This window comes from Crocodylus porosus, unplaced genomic scaffold (assembly GCF_001723895.1).
Source record: "Crocodylus porosus isolate Cpor-Errol unplaced genomic scaffold, CroPor_comp1, whole genome shotgun sequence".
Lineage (NCBI taxonomy): Eukaryota > Metazoa > Chordata > Crocodylia > Crocodylidae > Crocodylus > Crocodylus porosus.
In genome coordinates this window covers 122107071-122134517 of record NW_017728931.1, presented here as the reverse complement: position 1 = coordinate 122134517, position 27447 = coordinate 122107071, and the positions used below count along the sequence as shown (strand labels likewise).

At 38.7% G+C, this 27447-nt stretch overlaps 1 protein-coding gene across 7 annotated transcripts in view; it reads left to right on the top strand.

Annotated features, from left to right (window-relative positions):
• The window catches only part of KMT2E (lysine methyltransferase 2E), a 90426-nt gene extending 63144 nt beyond the window's left edge, over positions 1-27282 (top strand). For 5 of the 7 annotated variants that reach the window (XM_019543572.1, XM_019543570.1, XM_019543569.1 and 2 more), the window contains 12 exons: positions 6477-6641; positions 8576-8884; positions 10387-10641; positions 10877-11021; positions 12696-12949; positions 13516-13572; positions 15625-16185; positions 20937-21241; positions 23680-23768; positions 23869-23988; positions 24135-24226; positions 25012-27282. In XM_019543572.1, the coding sequence (XP_019399117.1) occupies positions 6477-6641; positions 8576-8884; positions 10387-10641; positions 10877-11021; positions 12696-12949; positions 13516-13572; positions 15625-16185; positions 20937-21241; positions 23680-23768; positions 23869-23988; positions 24135-24226; positions 25012-26526 (3867 nt within the window). In that variant the 3' untranslated portion in view covers positions 26527-27282. Of the gene's footprint in view, positions 1-6476; positions 6642-8575; positions 8885-10386; positions 10642-10876; positions 11022-12695; positions 12950-13515; positions 13573-15624; positions 16186-20936; positions 21242-22050; positions 22146-23679; positions 23769-23868; positions 23989-24134; positions 24227-25011 lie in introns of those variants that run through there. The other 2 variants (XM_019543574.1, XM_019543575.1) reach the window with 2 other exon arrangements.
• The last annotated feature ends 165 nt before the right edge of the window (positions 27283-27447 follow it).

The window sequence follows — 27447 nt, the reverse complement described above, 5'->3', positions numbered from 1 at the left end:
TAAACACATTTCTCCTTGCCATATTAAATTAAAGTTTCCTTTTATGCACTTAGCCCTCATTCTGTTTAATCCTATTTTATGAATATGCTAAAGATAGTTTTTTTTCCTGTATTTATAAATATAAGAAGGTTTTGTTGTTGACAATAGAATAACATAATAGAGAACTGTGATCATTTAGATTAAGATATTTTGCCATCTACAATATAAACCTTCCCCAAAAAATTAGTCTCCCAAAATTGGAGTATATGTATTAAACAGGTGTTAAACCAGGAAGCAGATTTTCTTCCTGGGGTTAGAAGCCCTCTGGTTTGATTAGTACTCTACAGTGGAGCAGCTGTGGTATTATTATACAGGTAGCTGAGGGAAGAGTCAGTTAACTGTTAATGGTTTATTGTTCTGAACTCTCTAGATGTTAGAGAGGCCAATAGCCTCTCCTTTTTAGTGGTCTTGATGCTCTATTAATCAGACTAACTTTCCTTATGGCAATTTTGCTGGCTGCTCCTGGTCTCTTTCACAGACTGTTTATCTCTTTTCAAAACCCTCGGAGCAGCTAAGAATTCAGTTTAGTGTGCAGGAAAGGGAGTTTAAGTCAGCTACAGATCAGGCTCTTTTCCTGCTCTATGCACCCATAACTCTGGAAAAATATTTTTTTGTAATTTCATCTTTCAAAACTAAGGTGAGTATTATTTTTGAGGGGGAGGGTGTTGTATGCAAGAAAATATGGTGTTGACTGTAGTCACATTACATATGATAATCTTGTACTTTTTGGATTCGTATGGGTGTAGCACCCAATAAATCTCATAGTTGATTGTGCAGTACAGGTGTATAATAACATATGAAGTTTTAGGCTCACATTTGTTGAGGTGTTCATATTTAACCGATCAGGCGATCAGAATGGGCAGGAGCAAATGGAAGGAAAATGAGATCAGCGATGCCTGTCTTGTTGCTAAGCATAAGTCAGAGGCCTTTATCTGAGTTTAATCAGAATTTTATTCCATGGTGGGAATATGTAGCCCTAAGGGGAAGGACTCCCCACTTCATCTCCCTTTAATCAAATATAATGTAGGAAGCAAAGACAGGAAAAAGAACCTGCTTTGGGGAAAGGGAAGGGAATGTAGAGGCTCATAGAATGATGTGGAGGAGAATGGGAGAAATGTGGGTGGAGGCTAAGAATAGGAGATTGAGCACAATGGGATGGAAGGGGAAGAATCATACAAATAAATGATTAAAATAAGCAGGGGCAGGGTGGGAAATGGACAGATAACTAGAGAAAGAAGAATGATCAAGAATCAAGAGTACAGAAACCAAAATAAGAAATAAGGCAGGAGTCCAGTCATCAGAGAGGATTTTTAAAGATGAATTAGCTGGACTTTGAGAATTAGCTATAAAAATACGTAGAGATTGGGATCATGCTAGAGCAGGACACGGTTAAGGACCTTTTATTATTATATTCTCCATATGCCAGCTTTGATTCTAATTGGGGGGGTGGCAAAGGATGGAAAGCTGCTTAGTAATAAAGAGAACAAGGAATATAGGCACCTTTTTTCTGTTTCATTTGTCTAGTCAAAATATACCTTGGCTTACCTATCTTAAGACCTTCAAAAATTTTCCCTTGGACCTGCCTCCTAAATTATAATCTTTACTCTGGCAACTTACCATATTGTTCTGATTATAAGTTGAACCTAAATATAAGTTCACCACACTTATAGCTGACTACATACTTTCTGGTTAAATTCTAGGAAATATATCTTTTCCCTGAAAATAAATCAGTAATTGCAGAGGAAGGCCTTAAATTGCTGTTGGACCTTATCTCTCCCACTGGAATCAAATAGCCAAGGAAAGGAGGACCCAAAGGATTAACAAGCACAAAAAATATACAAAACAAAAAACCCAAAACATTGCACTAAAAACATATGACTCAACATTTTTACCACAGGCATAAAAATATTGCAAGTACAAAAGTCAGGCCTGCTCATAGCTGCACACTGTGTATGAGTTTACTGCAGCTTTTATCCCCTCTTGCTACTGCTGACACTCTTGAAACTTGTCCCCAGGAATTTATCACCTTCATTTCTACCTCCCTCTCCCTCATTAGAGCATTCTGAGATGATATCTTTGTTTTAGATGTAATTGATGCAATCTGTTGTTTATAAATGCATATCTTTTTTCACCTTAACTAGGCAATATCTTCACACAGAGTGAAGGTTACCTGACTTTTGTTTGATTAAATTTCTTCTGAATCAGTGGAGTACATTTCTGTCCAAATGACAGAACAAGGAGCCTATAGTCTGAAGTTGAAGCAAGGCAAGTTTAGGTTGGATATTAGGAAAAACTTTCTCACTAGGAGGGGACTGGAACAGGTTACCCAGAGAGATTGTGGAATCTCCATCATTAGAGGTTTTCAAGACTTAGCTAGACAAAGCCTTAGCTGGGATGATCTAGTTGGGAATGGTCCTGCTTTGAGAAGGGGGTTGGACCTCCTGAGGTCCCTTCCTACTCTAATTTTCTTTGATTTGGTGTGATGGGCTGAAGGGAATTCTGGGTGAATTACTTAGAAGGGCATAGCTCAGTTGTGAGAGTGCAGAGCTAGTCTCAGTGTATTCAGTACAGTGGCTCACCATGACTTTAAAAAGAGTTGTCACTGAGGGGGACTGCACACAGTGGGGACTAGCATGCATCTTCAAATGGGCTGTACTAACTTATTGTGGTAGGTTTCCATCGGTATGTTTGCCCAGTATGGGTCGTGTGTTTTAACGTCAAGCTTAGTGTTGGCTGCATTTCCATCAGCTTCATTGTTGTTTTCTGTTATTGAACACACGCTGCTTTTGCCAGCAGTTTAATGATAGTGTATTTAATGAGGTTTCCTTTTATGCAAATGTAAGACCAAAGGACTTTTGTTTCCCCATACTGAAGGGGCGGGGGGAGGAGATGACAACCCTGCCTCGTGTTCAAGTCGATACGGTAACTGCATCTGTCACAATCCTATATTTGTCACTGTCGTACCTAACAGTCCTATGTGACCAGGACCCCATTTGGTTATGGGCTATGCCAGTTTCAGGTATAGCAACAGTAAATCAATGTCAGTCATGTTTGTAATCTCTTTTCTGAGAGTTGGTAACCAGTGAATACGAATCTAGTCAAATACTATAATGAATTAAAAGTAATCTTAATAAACACCATCCTGTTAGAAGTAGTAATCAGCATTTGTGGTTTTACAATAACATACTACTTTCTATATTTTTTTCACTTGTATGGTTTCATACAGTAACTGTTAAATATAATAAAGCTGACTGTGCAAAGAGTAACTGAATACGCAAGAAATAGAAACAGATTTTTCCATATTTCTTTTATAGTAACCTTAGCTTTAACACGTTACACTAGTAGGTTACACGTTTAGATGGAACTTTGTATATGTTTTTTTGTTTATGTTCTTGGTAGCAAGGTTAAGACATAGATTGTCATTGCTGGGCATTAGTAAATCTCTTTGGCATATTTGGAGATTACGTGTTTTGTAATTTTATTTCCTTTGGACTGCCTTGAAGGGAGCATAAAGCTATGTTGATTTCCACCATGTTCACGTTTCCGAAGTTAGAGTCACAGTCAGCAGAGCTGGAGACATAACTTACAAGACCATGAAAACTTAAAAATCTAGAAAATAACTCTACAGGAAGGGTAAATGCCATGGAATTACTAATGAGGAAAGAATTAACTAAATCATGACCTAACAGATGAGGTATATGCCAGCAGCTCTGCCCTAAATATTTTAAGGTAATCTGATAAAAAGCCATAGGAGTTAAGTATGAAAAAGCACATCCTGAGCAATTTCAAGGTAGCATTTCTTGATATTTTTTAAAGTGTGCAGTAGGCTTCTGAGAGAGATGATGGTGACTCTACTCCTTTAACTCCATTTTAAAACTATACAGAACTAAACAATTCAGCATATATTATGAAGACTAATTCTGCAGTGTCGTAGGCACAATTAAAAGTTTGCTTTTACTGCTTACAGTTGAATTTCAAGAAATTATACTTAGTACAATATTATTGTCCTCTCACTAGACCTTTACACTAAAACACAGTTTTTACTTTGTTGATTTAACTTGTATAAGTTGAAATAACTCTTGAATTGGATGTATTGGTGTAGTTGCAGATTTTGGCAGTGAGGCAGTACAGAGATGGAATGTGTCTCTGAAGGCACTTTGTGCTCTGTTTTGTTGTTATGGTGGTGGTTATTTTGAGCTGTATTGCAATCATCTGTTAGCTGTTAATAGTTGGTCTTTTGCTTTATTTATTTATTTTAACATTTGCCAAAAAGAGGATTACAAGTGAATAGGTTTTTGAGGTCTAGTCTCCTGCTATTGATTTTTACAGGTAAGAAGAAATAAATACTTTATTTGAAGTATAAAATTAAGGAGACAGTAAAGCATGCTTGTCTAGCAAGTGTACTTGCATTATCTTGCTTTCTACAAAGCTAACGTGCATGACTTCTCAAATTTATAAGATGTAGTAAGAGAGCTAATAGCCTCTTTTTTTAGGCTCCAGTAAAGGAAATAAAAAGCAACTAAGTACATTTTAATTCTAAATTACTTGGTGAAGAGGGAATAGCATAGCAGCCAGTGTTACTGGTATTGTTACAGCAGTTGCCTAACTTTTTAATCACTAAACTTTTCTATTTTATTGACTTTATAGACAGAATTGCTGTAAGTTAAAATATTTGTTGAGTCGTAATATCATTTCCTCCTCGATGAGACGGAGCAGGGATTGTTTACTGCTCCATATCTCTTTGCCCTAAGAGTAGTTTATATAATATCCGTGTTTTATCTGTTATTACTTTAAAAATACTGTCAGTTACATATTTTGCAAAAAAAACAGTCAGTTGTGTGGGTGGGGGGAGGTTCTGCAGTGGAACCTGATCTGATACCCGACTCTGGTTTCAGTGGCAAAGTTGTAATTTGTAGCATTTAAGGTAGCAGGCCTCCAAGCCTTAAAAGAATAGATAGAAGTTTAAGGATGGACTTGTTTTTTTGTCGTCAAATTGCCTGTAGTGCTAAAAGTAATGCTTTCCATAAAGTTTTCACTTCCATTTCTCTCTCTGGTACCTGACAGCAATATGTATCCTGGGTTCCTTGAGCTTAGACTCAAACCCAAAACTTTAACAGTTTATATCAGTAGATATAATGTGACACATTCCACACACTGGAAAAGTATTCTGAGTTCCTGTTACCGACTAGAGTACAAGTTTGACCTTTCAAACTGCTTGAATTAATGGTAGAATGTTATCAAATTTAAAATTCACTTGAGTATACATCCTTTGATTATGATTGGAAGGTTATAAAATGCTCTGAAGACCACTTGAAGGCTTAATTTTTTAACTCTTCTATATCAATGTATAATTCGTTAAACCACCATGAAAAATTCAAGTAATACTGAATTAGTAAAACAAAAACATAAAATTTTTATTTTTTTCAGGGGGGAAAAAAGATTTAAATTTGCTGTTAAGGCTGAATGTTAATGCAACTTTAACTCTTAAGCAGGAACCAATTAAAGTCTATCACTGTAATACAGATAATTCAAAGGTTTTACCTTCAGGCATTTAATAAAATTTGCAGATCTGGAGTCTAACTTAGCTCCTCAGTTTTACTAGCCTGAGCAGTACTGTTGTCATTGTCGTGCCTAATCTTTATTGAAGTTAAGATTTATCTGTAATGATAAAAATGCCTTGCCTTTAGTTGTGCATGGCCTTTCACAGATAACACAATGCAGGCACCTGTATTCAAGAGTTTGTGATCTAAATTGGCTTTGTACCTCCTGCATTGACTTTAATGGAGCTGTGTGTGTGTACTGAGGTCTGACTGTACACAGGGATGAAGATCTGAATTGCTCATGCCTTCAAAACAAAAATCCAGTTTTGTTGAATAACATCATGATTATAATGATGTTGATATACTCATTCTTCCAAGCAGATGATTTATTTTGATGTATTTGTACTTAAAAATGTGGAGTGTTTTCTGTGCCGCTTGAAAAGTGGAAAACCTGTCTTCAGCATTTATTTGTGCCATTCTGGATAATTATCTTTTTTCTTGGCCATGAGCGTTTAAACAGTTATACGAAATTTGCTTGGAGAATCATGCAAGTAACAGCCAGGGGTCTTACGTTTTGCAGTTATATGTTGTTTTTACATTTCATATGTAATTATTTACTGGCAAGCTGTTATTTTTAAATCTCTGGTTTTAACTCAAAACAGGAAGCGTTGCTTAATCATGTGTTGTAGGTTTAGTATGAGTTCAAATGTTGATAAGATGTTCTTGCTAATTGCAATCATTATAGTACCTGCCTCCTCTCTGAGCTTTTGCTGAATTTGACCAGCATGTCAACATCTTGTGTATTTATCTAGTTAAGTTTTTTATGCGATTTTAAAAAACATAGACGCGCGTTACTATAAAATAAGTGTTTGATAACATTCTCATTAAATCCTTCAGACAAGAGAAGAACGGAAAATGGAAGCTATCCTCCAAGCTTTTGCTAGACTAGAAAAAAGAGAAAAAAGAAGAGAGCAGGCTTTGGAAAGAATCAGCACAGCTAAAACTGAGGTTAAGTCAGAATGCAAGGAAGCACAGATTATCAATGACACAGAATTCATTCAGGTAACAGTCTATAACTTTATCTGCACTATTTAATCCTAACCTTGTTAAAAACAGTATCTGGAGTTCAAAATGCATCTAAAATTGATTAGACAATTTCATATTTTCTGTTTTGATGTTAACTTACCAAAATGTATGCAGTTCTTTTTATAGCATAGTTTAGTTTTCAGTTTTTCAAGAATAAATAGTATGATGATGTTTAAAGACATTGGTTTAAATTATACATGTACACTTTTTATGTTAGCCTGTGCTGTCTACTAGTTAGAGTTCAAAACTAAGTTACTGGATTTTTGGTTGTAGACATGTTAGTCTAAGGACATAGGCAGGCAAGGTTCTTTTGAGTGGATATATTTTTATTAGGCCAGCTGAGTAGCTGAAAAAAAGTTCTTAGCAAGCTACAAAAAATCATGGATACAAAAATCATGGCCTCGATATTGACATTGGTTTTATGACGTGTTTAAACCTGCCTGTCATCTGATTCTACAGGTACCTGCCTGACCTGACCTCTTACATTTCTTCTTTTCCCCCACCTTTTCTCCCCTCCCCTACTCTTCTGCCCTTTGTCTCCATGATTTCCTATTTCCTTCTTCATTGAGAGCCTCTTTCTTACCCTGTATATTTATTTCTGTAATGCTTCCCTTTGGCCTTTTTTCCCCTCCTGCTTTCCTCCCCTGCTTTTATCTTTTTGTTTCTCCTTTCTGCCTATTTATATTTACACTATATCCTCTCACACTTAGAGATTGTCTCATTCCTGTTTTCCTGATCTCCTATTTTTTTTTCCACACCCTCTTTTCCACCCTGTATTCTGTCACTGTAATGTCTCCCTTCAGCCTTTTTTTTCCCCCTGCTCTCTCCCCCCCCCCTCCTGCTTTATCTTTTTGTCTTTCTCATTTCTACCTATTTGCATTCTCACTGACACCCTGCCACACTTGTAGCTTCTCCCATTTCTTGGAGTCTCAGAACAGCAGAGACTCCCTATGGCTAAAGAAGGATGTCTGTGCCCAAAAACTTGCTAAGAACTTTTTTCCACCTGCTCAGTTGATCTGATAAAAGATAACACATCTATTCAAAGAGCCTAGCAGAACTAACCTTCATTGTAATACTGATAGTGGTAGTGATTGTTCATTTCTTAGGACCACAGAGAACTTACATAAATTCTTTGTATCTGTTTCCTTATTTAAAAAGAAACTAATACTAGCATGTATTTTGAGGTTTAGTTGGTTGGTATCTTTGAAACACTGCAGTTCCTCATGTAGAAGATACTTTTAAATATATGCTAAATATTATGATTGCTGTTATAGCTGTTCTGACTTTAAGGGAGACTTGCAATAACTTTCTGTGACTTTGAGTACAGTAAAAATTGAGTACTTTTTAAACTAATATAAACAGCATAGTTAGTTGCATTAACAACCAGGAGGAAGTAATAAATGGTCTTTTGAATGTATTACATTTTTTTATAATTCTTTGCCTGTTTAATAACGCAGGCCTATATAAATCATTCAAAATAACACTTCTAAGTGTTGCTATTAGCACTTGAAATGGGTACGGCTTTGCAGACAAATAAGGAAACAAGGTTATTGTATGTAAAAAATCATGTGATCTGAACATGAATGATTCAGAGTAAGGATGAGGGAATTTGAATGTAATGAATTATTATGGTAAAGCTCAGATTAAGAATTGCCATGCTGATGAGACCGTTGTTCCATCCAGTCCAGTATCTTGGTTTACAAGTAGCAGCATCTGGTACTTAAGTATGTATAGGAAACACTACACATGCTTTTAGGAGATGGTATAGTAATTAATTATAAGTATTTGTATTTTATGGTAGGAATTGGATCCAAAAGTTGTTGAACCTTTAAGAAAGAATCCATCTCACTTTAATTTTTCTAACTGATGTAACTCATATAACTACTTTATTTAACTAAATCTTGTAATAGGAACCAGCAAAAGAAGAAACTGCCACCAAGCCAGCCCCTGCCAAAGTCAATAGAGCTAAACAGAGAAAAAGTTTCTCTCGGAGCAGGACTCATATTGGACAGCAGCGTAGACGACACAGAACTGTGAGCATGTGCTCAGATATCCAGCCTTCTTCTCCTGATGTGGAAGTTACTTCACAACACAATGAAACAGAGAACCCTGCACTTGCAACTGAGCCTGAAACAGAAACTGCTGTTGCAGAAATAGTTGCTGAAATGGAAGCTCCAGCACTTAATAAATGCCCTACTAAGTATCCTAAAACAAAGAAGGTATGTCCCTTTAAAAATGAAAATCAAGACAAATAACAGCTTTTCTTAAACTTTCTCTATCTTTTCTCTGTGCATAATGTCTAATTCCATTGACTTCACTGATTACACTAACATTTGCTAGCAACCAGCAAAGTAGGCTGTGGTCTACAAAGGCCTATTCCTCTCTGAACTAGTCGGTCTTGAAGTGCTATCCTGCCCTGCCTTTTGCTTAAAGCACAACTGCAAAGCAAGGTAAAATTGGGGATTCCTACTTGATGATTTAAATTTTGCCTAGAATCAGTTATTTTAAATCGGTCCGTTCTGGTTATGGGAAAATCTTTTGGATTTAATTTAAAAAGCTGTTGTTTGCAGGGCTAAATGATCCAGTGATATTGGTCAGTATTATAGAATTACCCTTTACCCCACTGATGCCCCAGTAAAACTGCACTGAAGCGAACAGCGGTGGGATACTGTAAAGTGAAAAGGCTTAGTTCAGAGACAGCTGAGAAAGTGGTCTGAGAGAGCAATCTGGGCACATGTGGAGTGATGTCGAATCATCCTACATGACTGAAAACAGCTTCTCTTAGCACAGGTGCCATTTTGAATGTGCGTTTTAAAATTGTTGAGGAGAAACACTTAGCCTTTACAGTTGTACACCTAGATCAAGGCTGGGCAGAATATGGTGTGTGAGCCAGACCTGGTCTGCCAGTGGCCCACGGTGACTCCCTCAGCTCCACCCAGCCGCAGCGCGCACAGCAGGGTTGGGGTGTCAGCCAGGCTCAGATTCCTGGTGGTGGCTCCTTTCACTGGCACTGCTGGACCCAGCCTTGCTACCCAGGCCTCCCAGCACAGTCTTGTGACCCTGGCCCTGCCCACTTGTCCTGCTCCCAGATGCCACTCCATGCCCACCTACAGCCCCGCCCATCCACCCAGGTGAGTGCACCCTGCCCACAGGGGTCCCAGGCTGGTCTCCATGGAGACCCTTTCTGCTCTGTCCAGCACCCTCAGACTGGATTAGTAATCTGCCACTTGCAGAGTTTTAGTGAGCTGTTTTGGGCAGGGAAAGTTCTGACCCAGCTCACCAGTACTGCTTAAGGTGACCATCCAGCCCCCCAGATTTCTCAACCCTGACCTAGATGATGCAGTGCAAATAACAAGTTTGACAAATTAGTTAAATTAAATAAGACTTCTCACAATAATCCTAGTTTAAAACTGAGATTTATTTAATTTTGCTTTACTAATTCATTAGTAGTAATGAATAACTAGGTAGATCTTTTTTTGGTGCATAACTTTGCTACAAGCTTAAACACTCCTTTTTATTGTGACAGTTTTTTATATTTAATACTATACTATAATCTACAAACTAAATAGCCATCTGTTGTCTGAGCCAGAAAGCTCCATTGATTCATCAATGGTAGAAGGGATTGGAGTCAAAATCCTGTAGACATTTACGAAGAAATTTACAAATGACACCTTGTCTGTAACATTTATGAGTATTGAAACTTTTCTCTGTTTTTATTTAGCACTTAGTCAGTGAATGGTTAAGTGAGAAGAATGAGAAGACAGGAAAGCCTATGGACAGCCTTTCAGAAAGGCCTCTGCGCATAACTACAGATCCTGAAGTTCTGGCTACACAACTGAATTCTTTACCAGGTCTCACTTACAGTCCACATGTATATTCTACTCCTAAGCACTATATTCGTTTTACTTCACCATTCCTTTCAGAAAAGAGGAGGAGAAAAGAACCCGTGGAAAACCTAACTGGGTCTTGTAAGAAGGTAACTGATCCTTTGCGGTATCCTGTTGTTAAATCAAAGTGGGGGTAACTTGTTTGTAGACTGTCCTCTGCCCAGTTGCTGTGATTTAGAAACAGTCTGTCTCATTGGCTGAAAATGCAGTGCTGGTAGAATAAGTCCTAACACTTGTAGTCCATTCAGAAGTGGAGACCTGTTTTTAATTAGTAACTTAATTGCATCTAATTTATTAAAATAATAATAATAATACTTATTTCAGCGTTGGCTGAAGCAAGCTTTGGAAGAAGAAAATTCAGCGATGATTGATAAATATAATTCACCATCTCGAGAGAGATCCAGAAGTCCTGCAATCAATGGTGAAAATAAAAGTCCATTATTACTAAGTGACAGCTGTTCCTTAACAGGTGATGCTTTACTATTCAAGTGTTATTACAAGGCAGCGAGGCGAGAGTGGGGTTCTCATCATTATAGTGTCTTAATTTTTTTTAAATATATAGAGACAGGGTTTTTAAATATTCATAATCCATATAAATAATATCCTGCAAATAGTTTGTGAGAATCCCGCCTGACACTGGTATTGGGTTGACAGTGGTTTTGTTGTATTCTGTTTTCTTATTTGGCAATGGAAATCTGTACATAGGTCATCCCCCTAATAGTGGTTCTGTGGAATTAAGTTTCATTTGTTTTTGAAAGTACAGTGTGTAGGCAGAGTTTCATATTAATAAGTTGAGATTTCGGTTTATAGACTAGAGATGTGCAAAATACAGCCCAAGGGCCAGATCTGGCTCGCCAACTGACTGGATCTAGGCTGTAGCTGCCTTTGCGTTGCTCTGCCTTGGACAAAGCCCACATCATGTTTCCACCCATGCCTAGTGGCCCTGGCCCCAACCAGTGTACACAACTTCCAGTGGGGCAGTTCCTGGTGCTGTTCTGCTTCCCTCACCTCCAGCAGGTGCTGCCTGGCTGAAGCTTCCCCCTCCCTGCCCACCTGTCCACAACAGTGCATATGGGGGGAGCCACAGCTGGAGATGAGGGGGAAAGCAGCCTGGAGCTGGAACTGGAACCCTGCATGCTGGGGCAGGAGGAGGAGCCACAGCTGGAAGTGAGAGGAGCAGAACAGCCCCACTGGCCAGGGCCCAGCCAGCATGCATAGCTTTTGGTAGGGCTGTTCTGGCGTGGCTGTAGCCAGCCAGGTGCTGCACTGCTCTCCTTGCCTCTAGGAGCAGCTCCTCCCTCACTTCTGTTTGGGGGTGAGTTTCAGCCATGCAGCTCCCACTGGAGGCAAGGGGAGTAGAGTACCACCCAGACAACTGCAGCCACACTGAGAACAGCCTTGCCAGAAGCTATGCATTGGCCATGACTGAACCGAGAGATGTGGGCAGGAGCAAGGTTTGAGCTGTCCCAGGCAGGCCTTGGCCCCATGTGGGGGCAGCTGTGGATCACACCACTTGGACAAGCTCTGCTGATGTATGCGCCCCACCATACCCCCTCCCTCTCTCACCCTTGGCTGGCTCCCTTTGGGACGTAGCACCCAGGCAGTCCTCTATCCCTCCCATGCATGCCTCCATACACCCATTCCCCCCTTTATAGGGCAAGGTGTGTAGGAAGCATATTGTGGCTTAGCCTGGGCCTGCGCCCTGGCCCCAACCCCCCCAAGCTGTCACTGCCCCACAACCCAGCCCCATGATTCCAGCCTTACCTGTTCATCCCACTCCCAAACACCGTTCCCCACCCATCCAGAGGATCTTAAGGAGTTTTGGCAAGTTGTCGTGGGGAGGAGGGCAGCGGCGGCGGACACCCCATAAGGAGTTGTGGTTAGTTGTTGCAGTTGGGGGGCTGCCATTTCAGTTGGTGTGTTTTGCAATTTTGGGGGAGTTTTATATAATGCCTTCCACCTTCATAGTTAGCATGAAAACATTAACAGTAAAAACCTAAAATTTACTGAGGAACTCATTTTAATGAATGGTGTATTTATTTGACTTTCTGATGGTGATTTTAATTGTTCTAAATGTACTTCCTCCTCACATAAATAAGAAATTAGTTTAAGTAACCTAGTTTTGTGTTTATTTATTGCACAGATCTAACCACACCATTAAAAAAACGAAGACTGTATCAATTGCTGGATCCTGCTTATTCAGAAACTTCAACACCTACACCATCTCCATATGCCACACCAACTCATGCTGATATTACTGCCACAGACTCATCATTGTTTGCTACTCCTCCTAGGATAAAAGCAGAAGACGAAACTTGTCGAAATGGTTACAAACCCATATATTCACCAGTTACCCCTGTAACTCCATCTCTACATGGAAATGCCATGCACTTTGAGGTGATATTTTTTTATGAATGTTTTAAGAGATATGGGGAAATACATTTATTTAGAAAGATTTTCTGACATTAAATTCTTTTTCTTTTTTTTCTTCACTCAGTTGCATTATTACTGAGTTCATCCAGTGCCAGTCTGTGGTGCAAACCTAGTGGGCACTTCTATATTCCTTTTAGGTTAGGGCCTGTATCTGCAGTTGGATTAATGAGGGTGGTAGATTCTTGGTTCTGGATTGAGCCCCCATGACATACAATATTTTATGTGTGGGCGTGTATTATTCAGGCCTAAAAAATTGTATTGTTACTGGTACTAAGCAGTGTGTTTCTTTGTATTTATTGCACCGTACATTTTATTTCTTTAAAATTACCTGGTAATTGTTGTCTAGATAGTGGTTGTCAACAAAAATATGAGAACAGTTGCTTTTCTGCCCCTTCAGATGTAAAAGACACTTCCGTTTCAATTCATTTTAAAGACTGGAACTCTTAAGCTGTTTCTTTAACTCATTTATTACTGAAATCTTTTCTGTTATTCCGAATTCATTTGACTCTTAACTGTTTTTATTTGCACAGAATATTTCCTCACCTGACAGTTCTCCAGAAATTAAGAGGCGAGCTTATAGTCAAGAGGTAAGGATCTTTGCAAGAAACTATAGAAGAGTCTGATCAATCTATAAAACTTCATTAGCAGAAAGAAATACTGATTATCTTTTGTTTTACAAAATTCTTGGTAAATACACTGAAAATTTGTAATTTTGGTGAATGTCATTGGTAATTTTTGCCTCAGCTTTTTGCATAATTTTGTCTTTTCCCTATTTCTTCAGCTCAGATGTCTTAATTCTTTTCCCTGTTATCCATATTCTCCTTCCTTTCTGCACCCTTTGGTCCCACTTCCTTAAGAGCTTCAATCCAAAACAGTAATTCTCAACCAGGGTGCCATGCAGTATTAGTATTGTTGTTGTATTTGCAAACATCTGCAAGAATTCAGCTAGGAATCCACAGGGTCAGAAACTTTCTGACCTGCTGCGGTCTTCTTGAATTCCTTGCAACAGAAGAATTGCTGTGTTTTTTTTTTCCATAGTCAAAAACAGAGTGAAAGCTAAGAGCTGGCTTTTTCTAAGGGGTGCATTGAGTTTAATGAGGGATGCTTTGGGCCTAAAAAGGCTCTGAGAACCACTGATCTAGAGTTATAGTAGACTAAAGCACTAGAGGGCAACTTGATCCATAAGCTTTGTAAAACTTAAAAAAGAAACTTCTTCCAAAAGAGAATAGAAAAATATTGCATGATACATTTCCAAACGGTAAGATATGAGATAAGGATGAATACATTCACTGACTTATATATAATGATTAATAACTGGGTTTTGTTATTTTAAATGTTAATATTGAGATTTAATGTCTGGAAACTATCAGTAAAGGTAACTTATATGAACATTCTAATGCCCTTGGATATTACATGCTCAGCTTATGTCAGTTCTTGAGAAAATCACTTTACTTATTGCAGTGCCAGTTATAAGAATGACTCAAAGTATGCTCAGGAATGCAAGGAAAAATTATGCAGGAGGCAAATATTTCTTTGGCTAGTATTTTACTGGACCAACTGTAGAGTGGGGATGGAGTTAGATGAGCTTTTGAATGCAAGACACTCAACTTAGGCTTTTGAATGCAAGACTTTTTTTTTTTTTCCTATCTGACTCCATCCCCACTATGCAGTTGGTCCAATAAAAGATATCGCCACTCAAAGAAATCCCTGCCTCTTGTGTAATTCCTGGACTGCCACAACTTTAGCATCACTCTTAACACTAACATGCATCAGTGAATATTTTTTTTCTGGTAATTAGTCCTTGTAGGTAAGGATGGAGGTAATTTGAAATGCATATGGTGATCGTCTGTTCATCAGTACTGACAATTGCATGAAAGAGCCATAAGTAGCATATTTATTTTTAAATTACATTAACAAGTTTAGACTGTACTTATGTCATCTGACTTTAAAAAGTTTAGTTAATTTATATCAAATTCCTTTAAAAAAAAAAAGAGCAAACCATAAATTAAAAACAAGTTGGTTTGGGGGGGGGAAATACCATGGTGAGTTGGTAATGTTGTATACATGTGAAAAACTTGAATCCACAAACTTTTCTGCTACTCAGGGCTTTTAAGAACTTGCTTAAGAAGTATTCCCTACTATGCAAAGATTTGTATACTATATGTAGGTGCAATCCTTGTTCTGAAGACACTTGTCTATAGGGATGGATTGATCCTTCTTGTACTCAATAGGTTGAGTACTATTTCTAAGCTCTTTAGAACCACCTACGCTGTTTTTTGTCAGGCTTTCTTTTCTGTCTGCCTAAAAACTGACCTCAACATTTAAAAACAGAATTTTGACATTATGAACTAATTCATTTGTATTGAATTAAAATGTTCTAACCAGCATGTGTAATATAAAAGGTAAATGCTTATTATGTTGTATTGTGCTAACCACGATGTAAATAAACTTCATCTCTGACATTTCATAGAGGGTTTTTTTTTTAATTTTATACCAAGTTTGCCTCCAACAGTTAATGGTGGTAACATTACGTATGAAAAAACATTGCTTTGTTAATATATTTATTAATATTCCTTCCAAATACTATAATATTGCTGTGAAAAAATAGCCAATAACTGAAGCATGTTTTCTTCATACAGGGATATGAGAGATCATCGATTCTAGCACTGAATTCTTTCAGAAGTTCCAACCTGACAGAAATGAGCCTGCAAGAAATAAAGACGATTGGATATTCCAGTCCAAGGAACAGGACCGATGTCACCAGGCAGTGCACTGGAGAAAAAGAATCTGTGTCAGACCTCCAGTTGGGACTCGAAGTAATTGAGCAAAGTGCACTGCATAAAAACCTGGAAGCCCCCTCACATGATAGGACTGATTCAAGCAGCCAGTTAGAAACAGCTCATTGTGGACGGGGCACAGTTTATTCCTGGGTAAAAAGTCCCGATAGGACAGGTGTAAATTTCTCAATGAATTCTAATTTAAGGGACTTGACACCTTCGCATCAGTTGGAAGTAGGAGGTGGATTCCGAATAAATGAGTCAAAGTGCCTAATTCAAGATGACAGTAGAGGCATGTTCATGGAAGCATCTGTTTTTTGTACTACAGAAGATGGAATTCCATCTGGCTTTGGAAGGACTGTCAATAATGACAACTTGATAGATGGAAATTGCACTCCCCAGAATCCTCCACAAAAGAAAAAGGTTATAACTTTAAGAATAATTTTATTGTTTATTTTTTTTTACATGGGCTACTACATGAAAACCAATTATAAAATATCCACATTAATAAAAAACAGTTAACTTAAGACACATTTTTAACACAGAAAAAAGATGTTGTTTTGTGCAATGTAGATAGGGCTATAAAACCTAATAAGTCCATTTAAATTATGCATTAAAGGATTAGGTGAAAACAGACTTTTGCTTAGGGGAAAATAGGCCTCGGATCTATTTGCAGTGTAAAGCCTGTCACATTTATTCAGTCATTTCATGTAAATGAGAAACTAATCACTCAAAAAAAAAAAAAAAAAAAAAGTTTGAAAATCAAGATAGTTGCTCATGCCCCCAAGTACTAAAATGATATACTTGGACACTGCCAGTTTGATAAAGATTTCTGCTTGTAATTTATGATTTATGTTACTACTATAAAGATTATTTATACTGATGCACACAATCATATCTCCCTTTCAGTATTTAACCTATTGGTTCCAACTTAGATTAGAAAACAAAGCTGGCTGGTGCTTGTTTTACGTTAGGGGTTTAGGTGCCGCAATTACTGTAAAGGAATCCTTAATTCATGGAAACTTTTTTTCTTGTTTTTATATTCTAAATGCAGTTCTTGAGCTCAGTATTGATGTTTAAAACTCCCTCTCTTCTAAATAAATGAGGGAACAAGCTATTGGACACATTTTGACAGTGGGCCCATTTGTAACTCTCAGCTCTTACCAAAATGGAAATTCTCCTGCCTGAGATGTTATTGTTACTTTCTAGCAAGTTACTGAGCTTTGTTCTTGTTCTGTCTGGCTCTGATACCCATAGACTTGTTTGTGGCTCCAACTAAATAGCTAAAAATATATACAATTTATCTGCGTTCATTCTTATTTTTAAACAATTAGGCTGATACCATTTTTTCCTTGCTGCAAAGGAATTTTTTTCAGAAATGCCATTTGGGGGATTTAAGATCCACAGCACCATTTACTTATCTTCTGAGAGAATAAAAATATTCTCACTCAAAATCTCTGCATAAGAAAAAGTATCCAAATAAGCAGAGAGTGTTGCATCTTCTTGTGACGAGATAAGAAATCAGAGAGAATCTAAAAAGTCCTGTGGCACCAAAAAATTGAACCCCCCCCCCCCCCGATTTTCTATTGTTCCTTGCTCTTGTAGAGGAAGGAGTTCTTAGAAACAAAGAAAAAAGATTTTTGACAATCTAAAAAAGTTGAAATCGTGAAAAGAAAAATGTTGTTACTGGGTATCATGCCAGATTGAACTTCCAGAAAAGAAGTTCGGCTCAGTATTCAACTTCCAAAGTTTTGTTTGCCATCCAAATTCTATACGATTAGTTTAAGAACATTCTTTATTCATCTCCAAATGGGAAAGTTCTCAACATTATGTTAAAGGAACTCAAAGACATGTCAAGTCCTAAGCACCTGATTTACAGATGATGTTGCCCTGTGTGTACTTCTGTGATTGCAAATTCCAGGCCACAGCCTTACCCAGTCCGGGAGAATCCTAAGTCCAGTGTTTCTCTGGTATGGCGCCTGCATTGCTGCATATTTCAACTACAGCTGAATAATCCAAACTGTCTCTTCTAAATTCAGAGGTCCTTCTCTATTTGGAGGACTCTGATGGCATCAGATAAGATGAATCAGATTAGTAGTTCTGTTTTTCCCTGTCTCTCCCTCTCTCTCCAATCTGCATGCTACTATAACATAACTAAAGGGAATTCGAATCTTTTTTCTCTAAATAGTCTTTTTATCAGCAGGTTGAAATAGAAGCTTGAATGGTTGCATTTCAACTACTGAAACCACAAATTGTGGCTGAGAGAAAATTGAGGTCCATTTCCTTTTAAGTTGTTTTTTTTCCCCAAATACCTACAGGCTCTCCTCTTGAGATAACAGGAATGGTTTGTGCCAATATTTAGACTTAATATTTTTCTTTTTTCTATGCTTTCTCTACTCTCCTCTTTATACAAAATTCTACCCTAGCCTAATGGATCTTTTACGCAGTGCAGCAGGAATATTCCCTCTGGAGTTGGTGTACTTTCAGAGTAATTATTTATCAAACTTTAGACATTTAAACTTTTCTTAAAACAATACTTTGATTCTTCAAGAGATTTTTCTTTGTTATAGGAGCAAAGTAACTTTTTCAGAACAAGACTTCTTTTTTTGGTTTGTTTGTTTGGGGAGGGGTTTGGAAGCTATGCTCCAGTTTCTCCATCTAAAAGGAAAGTCAGATGTTATCTACTATTCAAGGTCTCAACATGGGTATGGTAGTTTTGTTTGGTGGCTTTTACATACTGTTTCAGCATCTTTTGGTACCCCACATTAGTATGTTGTGATGACCTTGAAGTGCCTAAAGTGTTTGTCTTCACAATCCTTCTGTGAAATACAGATCTACAGATGGTGAATTTTAGGTATAATGAAGCTAAAACTTGTCTCTGGTCACATAAATACTTTGGTGACACAGGGAATTGAATCAGAGTCCCGTGAACCAATCTCTCCCCCACCCCCATGTATCCCCTTCACATAGAAAGCAAAAATATAACTTTCCTTTTCAGTTTGGCAGTCTTGCAGCCAGTTTCTTCAGGTTCACTTGTGGTCATAAGTGTTACTGATTTAAGGGCCTTTCTAGAACTCTTATCTGCATTTAGCAATTCCACTTGGGTGGAAATAGCTAAAGAGCCCAGGGTCCTGATGCTTTTGCCCTTCCTTAGACAATGCTAATCCATGCTTTATTCAGCAAAGCAATAATTTACCTGTAAGTTAATAAGTTAGAGGTCTGAGGGCTTGCCTACAAATAGACAATGAATATTCTAAAGTAAATTCTTCTCTAGAATTTATTCTAGAAGGCACATGATCTTTGAAGTTGAAACTAAGAGTGCATTTTCAGAATGGATAGTAGTCTAGGTCTCCCAAATGTTCAGAAAGTCAGTCTTCAACTTTCCCAGTCAGTGTAGACCAATGGTTTTCAACCTTTTTTGCCCTGTGTGTTGGGGCAGGAGGGGCTTGTATGGAGAATGGGAGGGCCCCTCGCAGGCTCGAACTCTTGCCAGCCTTCAAGGGAAAAGCCAGAGTTTCCAACATTTTTCTCCTTTAAAGGAGAATCCATTTTTAAAGTTCATTGGCGATCTTTTCGTATATTCTTGCAACCCACTTTTGGGTTGTGACCCATGGGTTGAGAAACACTGGTTTAGACTAATCCTGGCAGCAGCATGATACCAATAAACAGCAAATGGACAGGATGCTCCATCCTGTCCCCCTTGGGCCAAAATCTTTCTAACCTATAGCCTCCATGTAAACTTTTAACATCAAGAACTTTAGCAACATGAGAGGGAATTTTGCTTTGGGTTGAATAAGCAAGGTAAAATCTAAGACTGTGAGAGTCTCACCAATTTGTGTGCAAGCCAATTAAACATGGAGATTTATCTTAATATTTTTTGAGAAAATGGCTTGTATTCCTTTGGATGGCTGCCTTACTGCATCAGTGCTACAATCTTTCCTATAGTTTTCCACCATTTTTGTTAATCCACAAAAGAATACATGACAGAGGATAAAACAACCCTAATTCTACTGTCGTGTTAGCCAAGAATGCCCTAATTTTCAGTTCTAACACACGTGTCCATAGTTCCATCCCTTCTTCCTCTTGCATGTCCATTTAAGTGGCAAGTGTTGTATTTGCAGCACTTTTGAAAATCTAGCGCATGGCAAGTGTGGATGTAGGCAGCTGTGGTATTCACTAAGCACTCCCATCAGATGCTGTGTACATGGCGGGTCAGAATCTTAGTTATTTGATTTTTGTAGCCCTATAACACTTTGAGCTGAAAATCTGCCTGCTATCTCTTCTTCCAACCCCTCCCTTTTTTAAGGGGGGGAGGGGTGGGGGTTGCTCCCTGGTGCTTGGATACTAAGATAAGGGTCAAAGCAGGTTGTAGTAATGAAGTTGCAGAGATAAAGGTGTTAAATCTAAATTGCTCAGAAAGATGCTTTCTTACTCAAAATTCTCCAGACCCAAAGTTCAGTATTTCAGTATTTTTTTTTCAAAACCCAGAAGTTAAACTGTGGGGACGGCTTTGCATAAGAGTATCCCTGCTCTTGGCAAGTCCATTCATAGCACTTGATGAAATGTTCAGAGAGCCATGAGCTTTCATATCATACAGCCTGAGTTAGATTTGACACACTGTTCTGCTGCCCCCCCTAATTACAGGGAGTGTAACAACAACAGTCTGACTTTAATTCAGTGGTTGCTATAAGATTTTGGAAAGTTACTGTTTTATATAACATTTTAATACATGTTCTTCAGTGGTGCAAGAACATGAAATCAATTTAAATAAATATCAAAATACATTTGAAATCTTTGCCTTTTAAAGTACAATAAAGGTTTAAAACAAAACACACTAAATTACACATTCTTCAAATTATCATGATTTGAAAGAACAAATTCATGAGAACTAGTAAGGGTGTGACAGCTTCATGCCTTCCTGCTATTTGGATACTATAGGGGAAAACTAAGGAAAAGTGTTCTGTACATTTTCAAAATACATTGCATTGTCATCTAACTAATCTCTTCTTTCCTTTTAGAGACTGTGCGAGTGGTAGGCCTATTTGAAATAACTTAAATTCTGTAGCCCAACTTTTCTGTCTTCCTTTGGCATAGTAAAGCTTCTCAATAACATGAGTAAACTTTCTCTGATTTTTTTTTTTTTTTTTTTTTTTTTAATCCCTTCCTCTGCACAGGTATCATTATTAGAATATCGTAAGAGACAAAGGGAAGCTAGAAAAAGTGGCTCCAAGGCAGAAAACTTTTCCCTGGTTACTATGTCTCCTCATGCTGCTGGTGGAGGAAGTATAAGCAGTAATAGTGGTGCTAGCGATGGATATAACAACAGTGGTGGTGAAAACGGAGAGCAAACTGAAAACACCACAAACCTACCTTTGCCACTGCCAGCTACTGTTTATAATGCAGCTCCAGAAGAAATTAACAGCAATTGTCCAATTAAAGAAGCTGCTTCTAGTGAGAAGAATGATCCAGAAGTTCAATGGTAAGCCGTTCAGTACAGCTCACAAGTTTGAAAACTTGAGGGGTAAAGTAGACAGCTGGCAAAGCAGTCTATGAAAGTGTAGCAGAGCGCCCAAGAAAATTCCATCTACGTATGCAAAACTGTAGATACCTTGAATTCCTAATACCTTTACATTAATGGACACAGGAGTACTTGAAAGAACCTTTTAGACTTGCAGTTTGAAATGCTGTGCTTGGGTAATTCATGAGCTACAGCAGTGAAATACCACTTAAGTTCTTAAATTTTTATATTTAAAAACTTACACTGCATTTCTGGACAGTAAGTTTTCACCATAAGCTCTTTTTCAAGTGAGTGGGCAGATGTTCTAATACTTTTTTCTTAGAATCAAAGAAAAAAGTCCTCCAGGATATGATTAGAGAGATGTATGCACACTTCATCCTGTTACTAGAAGCTTTATTTTGGAGATTTATTCAGCAACTTCTGTATTTTTTTCAAATGCAGTGAAGAGTGGAGCTGTGGTAGAAAATAGTTATGTTTTAGCTTGGGTGAGTAAGTTCAGTAGTACAAAATCAAATATATGTTGTGGCAGGAGGGAAGATGCAGGGTAAGACTGGTGTAGACTTGGAACCACTGCTGTAACTGTTATGTGCCCGATCCAAGAGTGATACTAGTGAGCTAAATCCCCTAAACGTTGATGCTGGATGAGCAGCAGTGCCCTCTCCCCTGTTGAAGCTGCTCCAAGTGTACGTTTGTCCATGCCATGCATATTCCCTACTGCCATCCAATAGATACATTTGATATACATATACATTTGATTTTATAATCCACAGAAAATAATAAACTTAACTCACCCAGACTCACAGACAAGATTGCAGCCCAGCATTTGAAGTTCTGCACTTCTGAGTATGCACAGTTTTCACAGGCATGTAAGTCAAGGCTGAACTGTAGCCTTGCATACAGTGTGTATGTATGTAAGGAGTGTATGTGATTCTCAACCCGGGTGCTATAAGATCATTTTAAGGGTAATGTGGACTGAGGAGTTAAGTGCCTGCTCACTCTTGCCCCGCTTAACGTGCATGGAGGTAAGAAATTGCTCTTCCTCCCTGTACCTGGCCCCTGTGTGTGGAGGTGAGCACTATAATAAATGTTGTTAGTTTTTTAAATAGGGTGCTACTAAATTCAAAAAAATTATGAAGGGGTTCCTGGAGTTCAAAATAGGCATGATGGTAAAATGGATTAAAAAGTTGATATGCATCAGTTCCCAGATCTGCCATGTAGCCAAGAAAGTAATTTTCCTGCTTGTTGCTTAATAATTTTTTTTCTTCCCTTTTATAAAATGGGCATGATACTGCCCTCCTTTCAGAAAATGTTTTGAGATGGAAAGTGCTATAATGAGGCCTTTGAAATAGAAGGGCAGGTATAATATAGCAATACAAGGAGGCCAGTGTAGAATCCAGAATGGTTTGGAAAGGTCCATGTGCCCTGAGCTTCATCTCACTGACATGGTTTAGGATGTAGTGGTGCCTGCCTGGCATGTTTCCAGGAGTATGCTGAGGGCTAATTAGCATGTCCTGTGCGGTTACCATGTTTTCACTTGAGCACAGCTGTACAGGCAACATGCTGTAATGCTACTTAGCACCAGTGCTGAGGTAGGCTGCTTACGGTAATCATTTGCATAACTCCTCTGCGCACGAGTAAATTCTCACCTTACTTGCATGCAGTTGTATTGAGTGTGCAAGCAGCAATTTGGCACATTAATTGCCACATGCAATTTGTAACAGCTGAAGTTGCCTAATGCCTGCACTTCAGTACCTTGGCTTTACTTTCAGGACAGATCACTTAAGGCAGCGGTCCCTCTACCATGGGCTTCTGCATTGCTAGCGCAGGTAGAGGTGAACTGACTTTTAGCAACAGTGGGAAACTTCAAAGTGCTCAATTGTGGTAGTAGAAGCCCTGTAAGTAGATCTTCAGCTGAGAAGCTAAGTGAGGTGCATCCAGTCAGCAGATGTTCATACTGTCCCTGCTGACCAGGAGGACTCCAGCTCGGCTTTACAAAACTTGGAAAAGTTTGCCCAAGTTCAAATAGTAAAAAAGTAGTTTTTAAAATTCCCTGTGTGCTGCTATTGTCTGTGCTTCACAAATGCTTAGTCTGAGGCAAAAGTTAAGGTTTTTATGTTTACTGAAATGTCCACTAATTTTGCCACTGGCATAAGTTTAGCACCTAGAGCATACTTTCCTTTTCTACAGATTTGTGTGCGCACATTTGCTCTTCAGATGAAAATGTTGCAGAAACTGAACTGATTGAATAGTAAACAAAATGTACCAAAAGTATCTGCATAAGAGATTGTTTGTGTACCAGAGAGCTGCTTTCTAACACTGTGTACATCTAAACGCAGCCTGTGTAGAATAGCCCTCTTAGATTAAAACTGTTTTTGTTTCTTCCTTTAAAAAAAAAAAAGGACCGCTTCAACATCAGTGGAACAAGTGAGGGAACGAAGTTATCAGAGAGCTTTACTTCTCAGCGATCATAGGAAAGATAAGGACAGTGGTAAGTTGACTCATTATCATAGAAAGTGGATTCATCTAACAAATCCATACAGGAGTTCTTAGCCATTCTAATATTATGTTTGGGTCTGCTTCGTCTGTAGGGGGAGAATCACCTTGTAGCCCATGCTCACCGTCTCATGCTCAGTCTCCACCTTCATCTCACTCAAATATCATTCCCCAGTTGCAACTTAAGGTCCCTTCTTTCACTGAACTTATGGAAGGTCAGTAAGCAGATGACCTCATATGACACTTGCAGTATTGACTAGTATTGTAGACCAACTTAAAGTAATTATGTAGACTTGAATTTTAAATTGCTTAGTAGTTTGCAAAAGCCTTTTAAATACATATATATACCTTTTTTTTGTAGAGCCCGATCCTGAAAATCCAGAGCCTGCAACTGAATGTCCATCTCCAGATACTTCGCAAAAGACTTGCAAGAGTCCTTCAAAGCTGAGCAAGGTAACGCTTAGTGTGCAGATAGATGTACATGTATACTCATAAATAAAGTACACACACAAGTATATTTTGAATTTGTTTTTAAAAAATAATGCTAATATATAGCTGACTAGATTGGTACTATGCAGTTTTGAGAATATTGACCTTGGTAACTGAAGTGCTTTGGGTAATCATCGAGAGTAAGGTAGGTAGGTGGGGACGTAAGGTGCAGAAGGTTGAGAACCGCTGGTATAGAGGCTACTTGCACAATATTAAGTGGAGGAATTGTGGTTGTCATGGTCAGTCTATTTACACAGTTCCACAATTCCTCAGTTGTGATGAGGAACTTTAAATTGTTCCATATTTGTAAATAATTGCATGCGACTCAGTAGTGCAGGGATTTTATAACTAGCCTACATTGCAAGCTTTTCCAGGTAGGGACCATCTTTCTTTTATTGATTCTTTAAAATGGCTATCAGCCACTGAAAGCTGAGAATAATAAACAACAATGCCTTCTGTTAAAATGCAGTAGTAATAGTGATATCTCTGCTTAAATGTAATCTTGCTACTGTCTCTGACTGTATAAATGAGAAAATAAAACCCATCCTCATGCCACAGAAAGGAAACAAATCTGTACAATCTTGTTACTTGCAAATAACTTCCAGCACTGCTATTTTTTTTGGGGGGGGGGACAATGTGTGGGCTACAATTCTTAAAAGAAGCAAACAGAATTATTTTATACATACATCTGTCTTCAAGTGTGTCTTTGTATAGGAGTTGCAGTGATTTGTTTTTTCTTCTTCATCCAGCCTTCTTCACCAAATTCTGGAGTTTCAACTCAGTCACTTGGGAAAACCCCCACAAAGCCAGATCCCCACTGGGAAGCTGCTGCTAATGCACCCGAGGCTGAGAACCTGAATCATCCAAAACCTGAGCTGCAACAGAAACAGCTGACAAATAACGTCCAAGCACTTTCAAAAAATCACCCGTCGCAGTCACATTTGCGCAGTTCAAGTGAGCAACTTTCACATTCACAGAAGCTGCCTTCTGCACCTTTAAAGCTGCATTGTCCCCCTTCACCTCATGTAGAAAATCCTCCCAAGTCATCTACTCCCCACACACCTGTACAGCATGGGTATCTGTCACCAAAGCCTCATTCTCAGCAGTTGGGATCTCCATACAGACCTCATCATCCCCAGTCACCTCAAGTTGGAGCACCTCAGAGAGAGACCCACAGAAGTTTTTATCCAGCCACACAGAACCTGCAACCTAGTAATCAGCAGCAGGCTAGTGGACCGCTATTTACTCAGACATCTTCAGGACAATCTTCAGCTTCTTATAGCCAGTTTAATCAACAAAATCTGAACAGCAGTGCACCACCTCCGCCCCCACCTCCACCTCCTTCCTCTACCTATTATCAAAACCAGCAGCCCTCTGGAAACTTTCAGAATTATAGTCAGCTAAAGGGTAACATGCCCCAACAAGCTGTGTTTTCATCTGCGCCAAATCAAGCACTTCCTGGTGCTGCAGGCCAGCAAGCAGTTCCAGGACACCATGTAACTGCAGGGCACTTTTTGCCATCTCAGAACCCCAGTATTCATCATCAGGCTTCAGCATCTGCTGCTCCTCCACCACCGCCACCACCACCTGCACCTGGACCTCATCTTGTACAGCAGCAAAGTTCCCATCAGCAGCATTCTGTAGCACATGTTGTAGGGCCAGTTCATGCAGTGGCGGTAGCTCCTGGATCGCACATTCATTCTCAAGCTGCTGGTCACCATTTGCCACCTCCACCTCCACCACCAGGTCCGCTACCCCACCATCAGCCTCCTCATCCCACAACAGGACACCAAGGGTTGCAAGCACAACACCAGCATGTAGTGAATTCAGCTCCTCCTCCACCCCCACCCCCACCCTCCAACGTTTTAGGCTCTGGGCACCACCCAGCATCAGCACAAGGGTTACATCACACCTCTCATCAAGGACCCCCACATTTTCCTTCAAATGCTCATTCAAGTGTATCTTCCTATTCATCACAAGCCCCACATCATACAACCCTGGGCCCTGGACCTCAACATCAGCCTGCTGGAACAGGACCCCACTGTCCACTACCAGGTCAAGGTCCTCATATCCAGCCTCAAGGACCAAACAGTATTCCAACGCCTACTGCTTCAGGGTTCTGTCCTCATCCTGGCTCTGTTACCCTGCCCCACGGAGTGCAAGGACCTCAGCAGGCATCACCAGTGCCTGGACAAATTCCAATTCACAGAGCACAGGTGCCACCGACTTTTCAGAACAATTACCATGGTTCAGGATGGCATTAAAACAAACCCCTTCATTCTAAACATTTTTAAAATGTTCTGTAAGATAAACTGTATATTTCATCTGTACCTGTTCAAGGTACTTTTTAAAGCTTGTACATGATACTTTGTATAAAAGCAAACACCAGTGCTCTTTCATTGTATTCTTTCCATTTTTTGCTTTTTAAAATTCCTGAAAATGTGCTGTTAAGCCAGTATTAGGTATTTCTTTTTATTTTGTAAGTGAACATTCCAGCTGTTTTTTCTGGCAGTAGATTTGATGCTGCATAATCTTTAAATTTTATTGTTGCAGTTAAATTCATTTAGTGAATGTTTTCTATATTACTTTTTATACATATGTAATTAAATAAGTACACAGCTAAGTGATGGCACTAACAGGTTTTTCATTTTCTTCTGTCAACAGTTTTGTGTGCAAATAGATAGAAAACAATGCAATACAGACTTTTATAGTTTGGTGTGGCCATGGCTTTTTGTTTCATCAGTTATTTGCAGACAATGTAATTTAATGTATAGACTGTTTCTAATGTCTGACAAGTGCTGTAAATACTGTATTTCTTTTGCATGTAAAATTGCTTAAGGCTTCTTTCATTTGATATAGTATTGTACATAATGACAGGTCTCTTTTGCAAAAAATGTGTGATCTTTGTGGAAGTAGTACAGTATATGATCTTTAATTTTTTTAATATACTGTCACATTGCAGCACTGGTTGGGCATTTTAATTCATGTTAATAAATCACAACTATGTCAGTTTTAATACAGTTGTCCTGAGATGGTAGTATATTTAAGGGTAAACAATTCGCAGCAAATCTGTGTGCAAATATTTAATAACTGCCATAACTGTGTTACAGCTGCAAGTTGTGGCACTAATTTTGGGCCTTTAAAAATGTTGCCATTTTGCAAATATTTCACTCTCCCTGCATGAA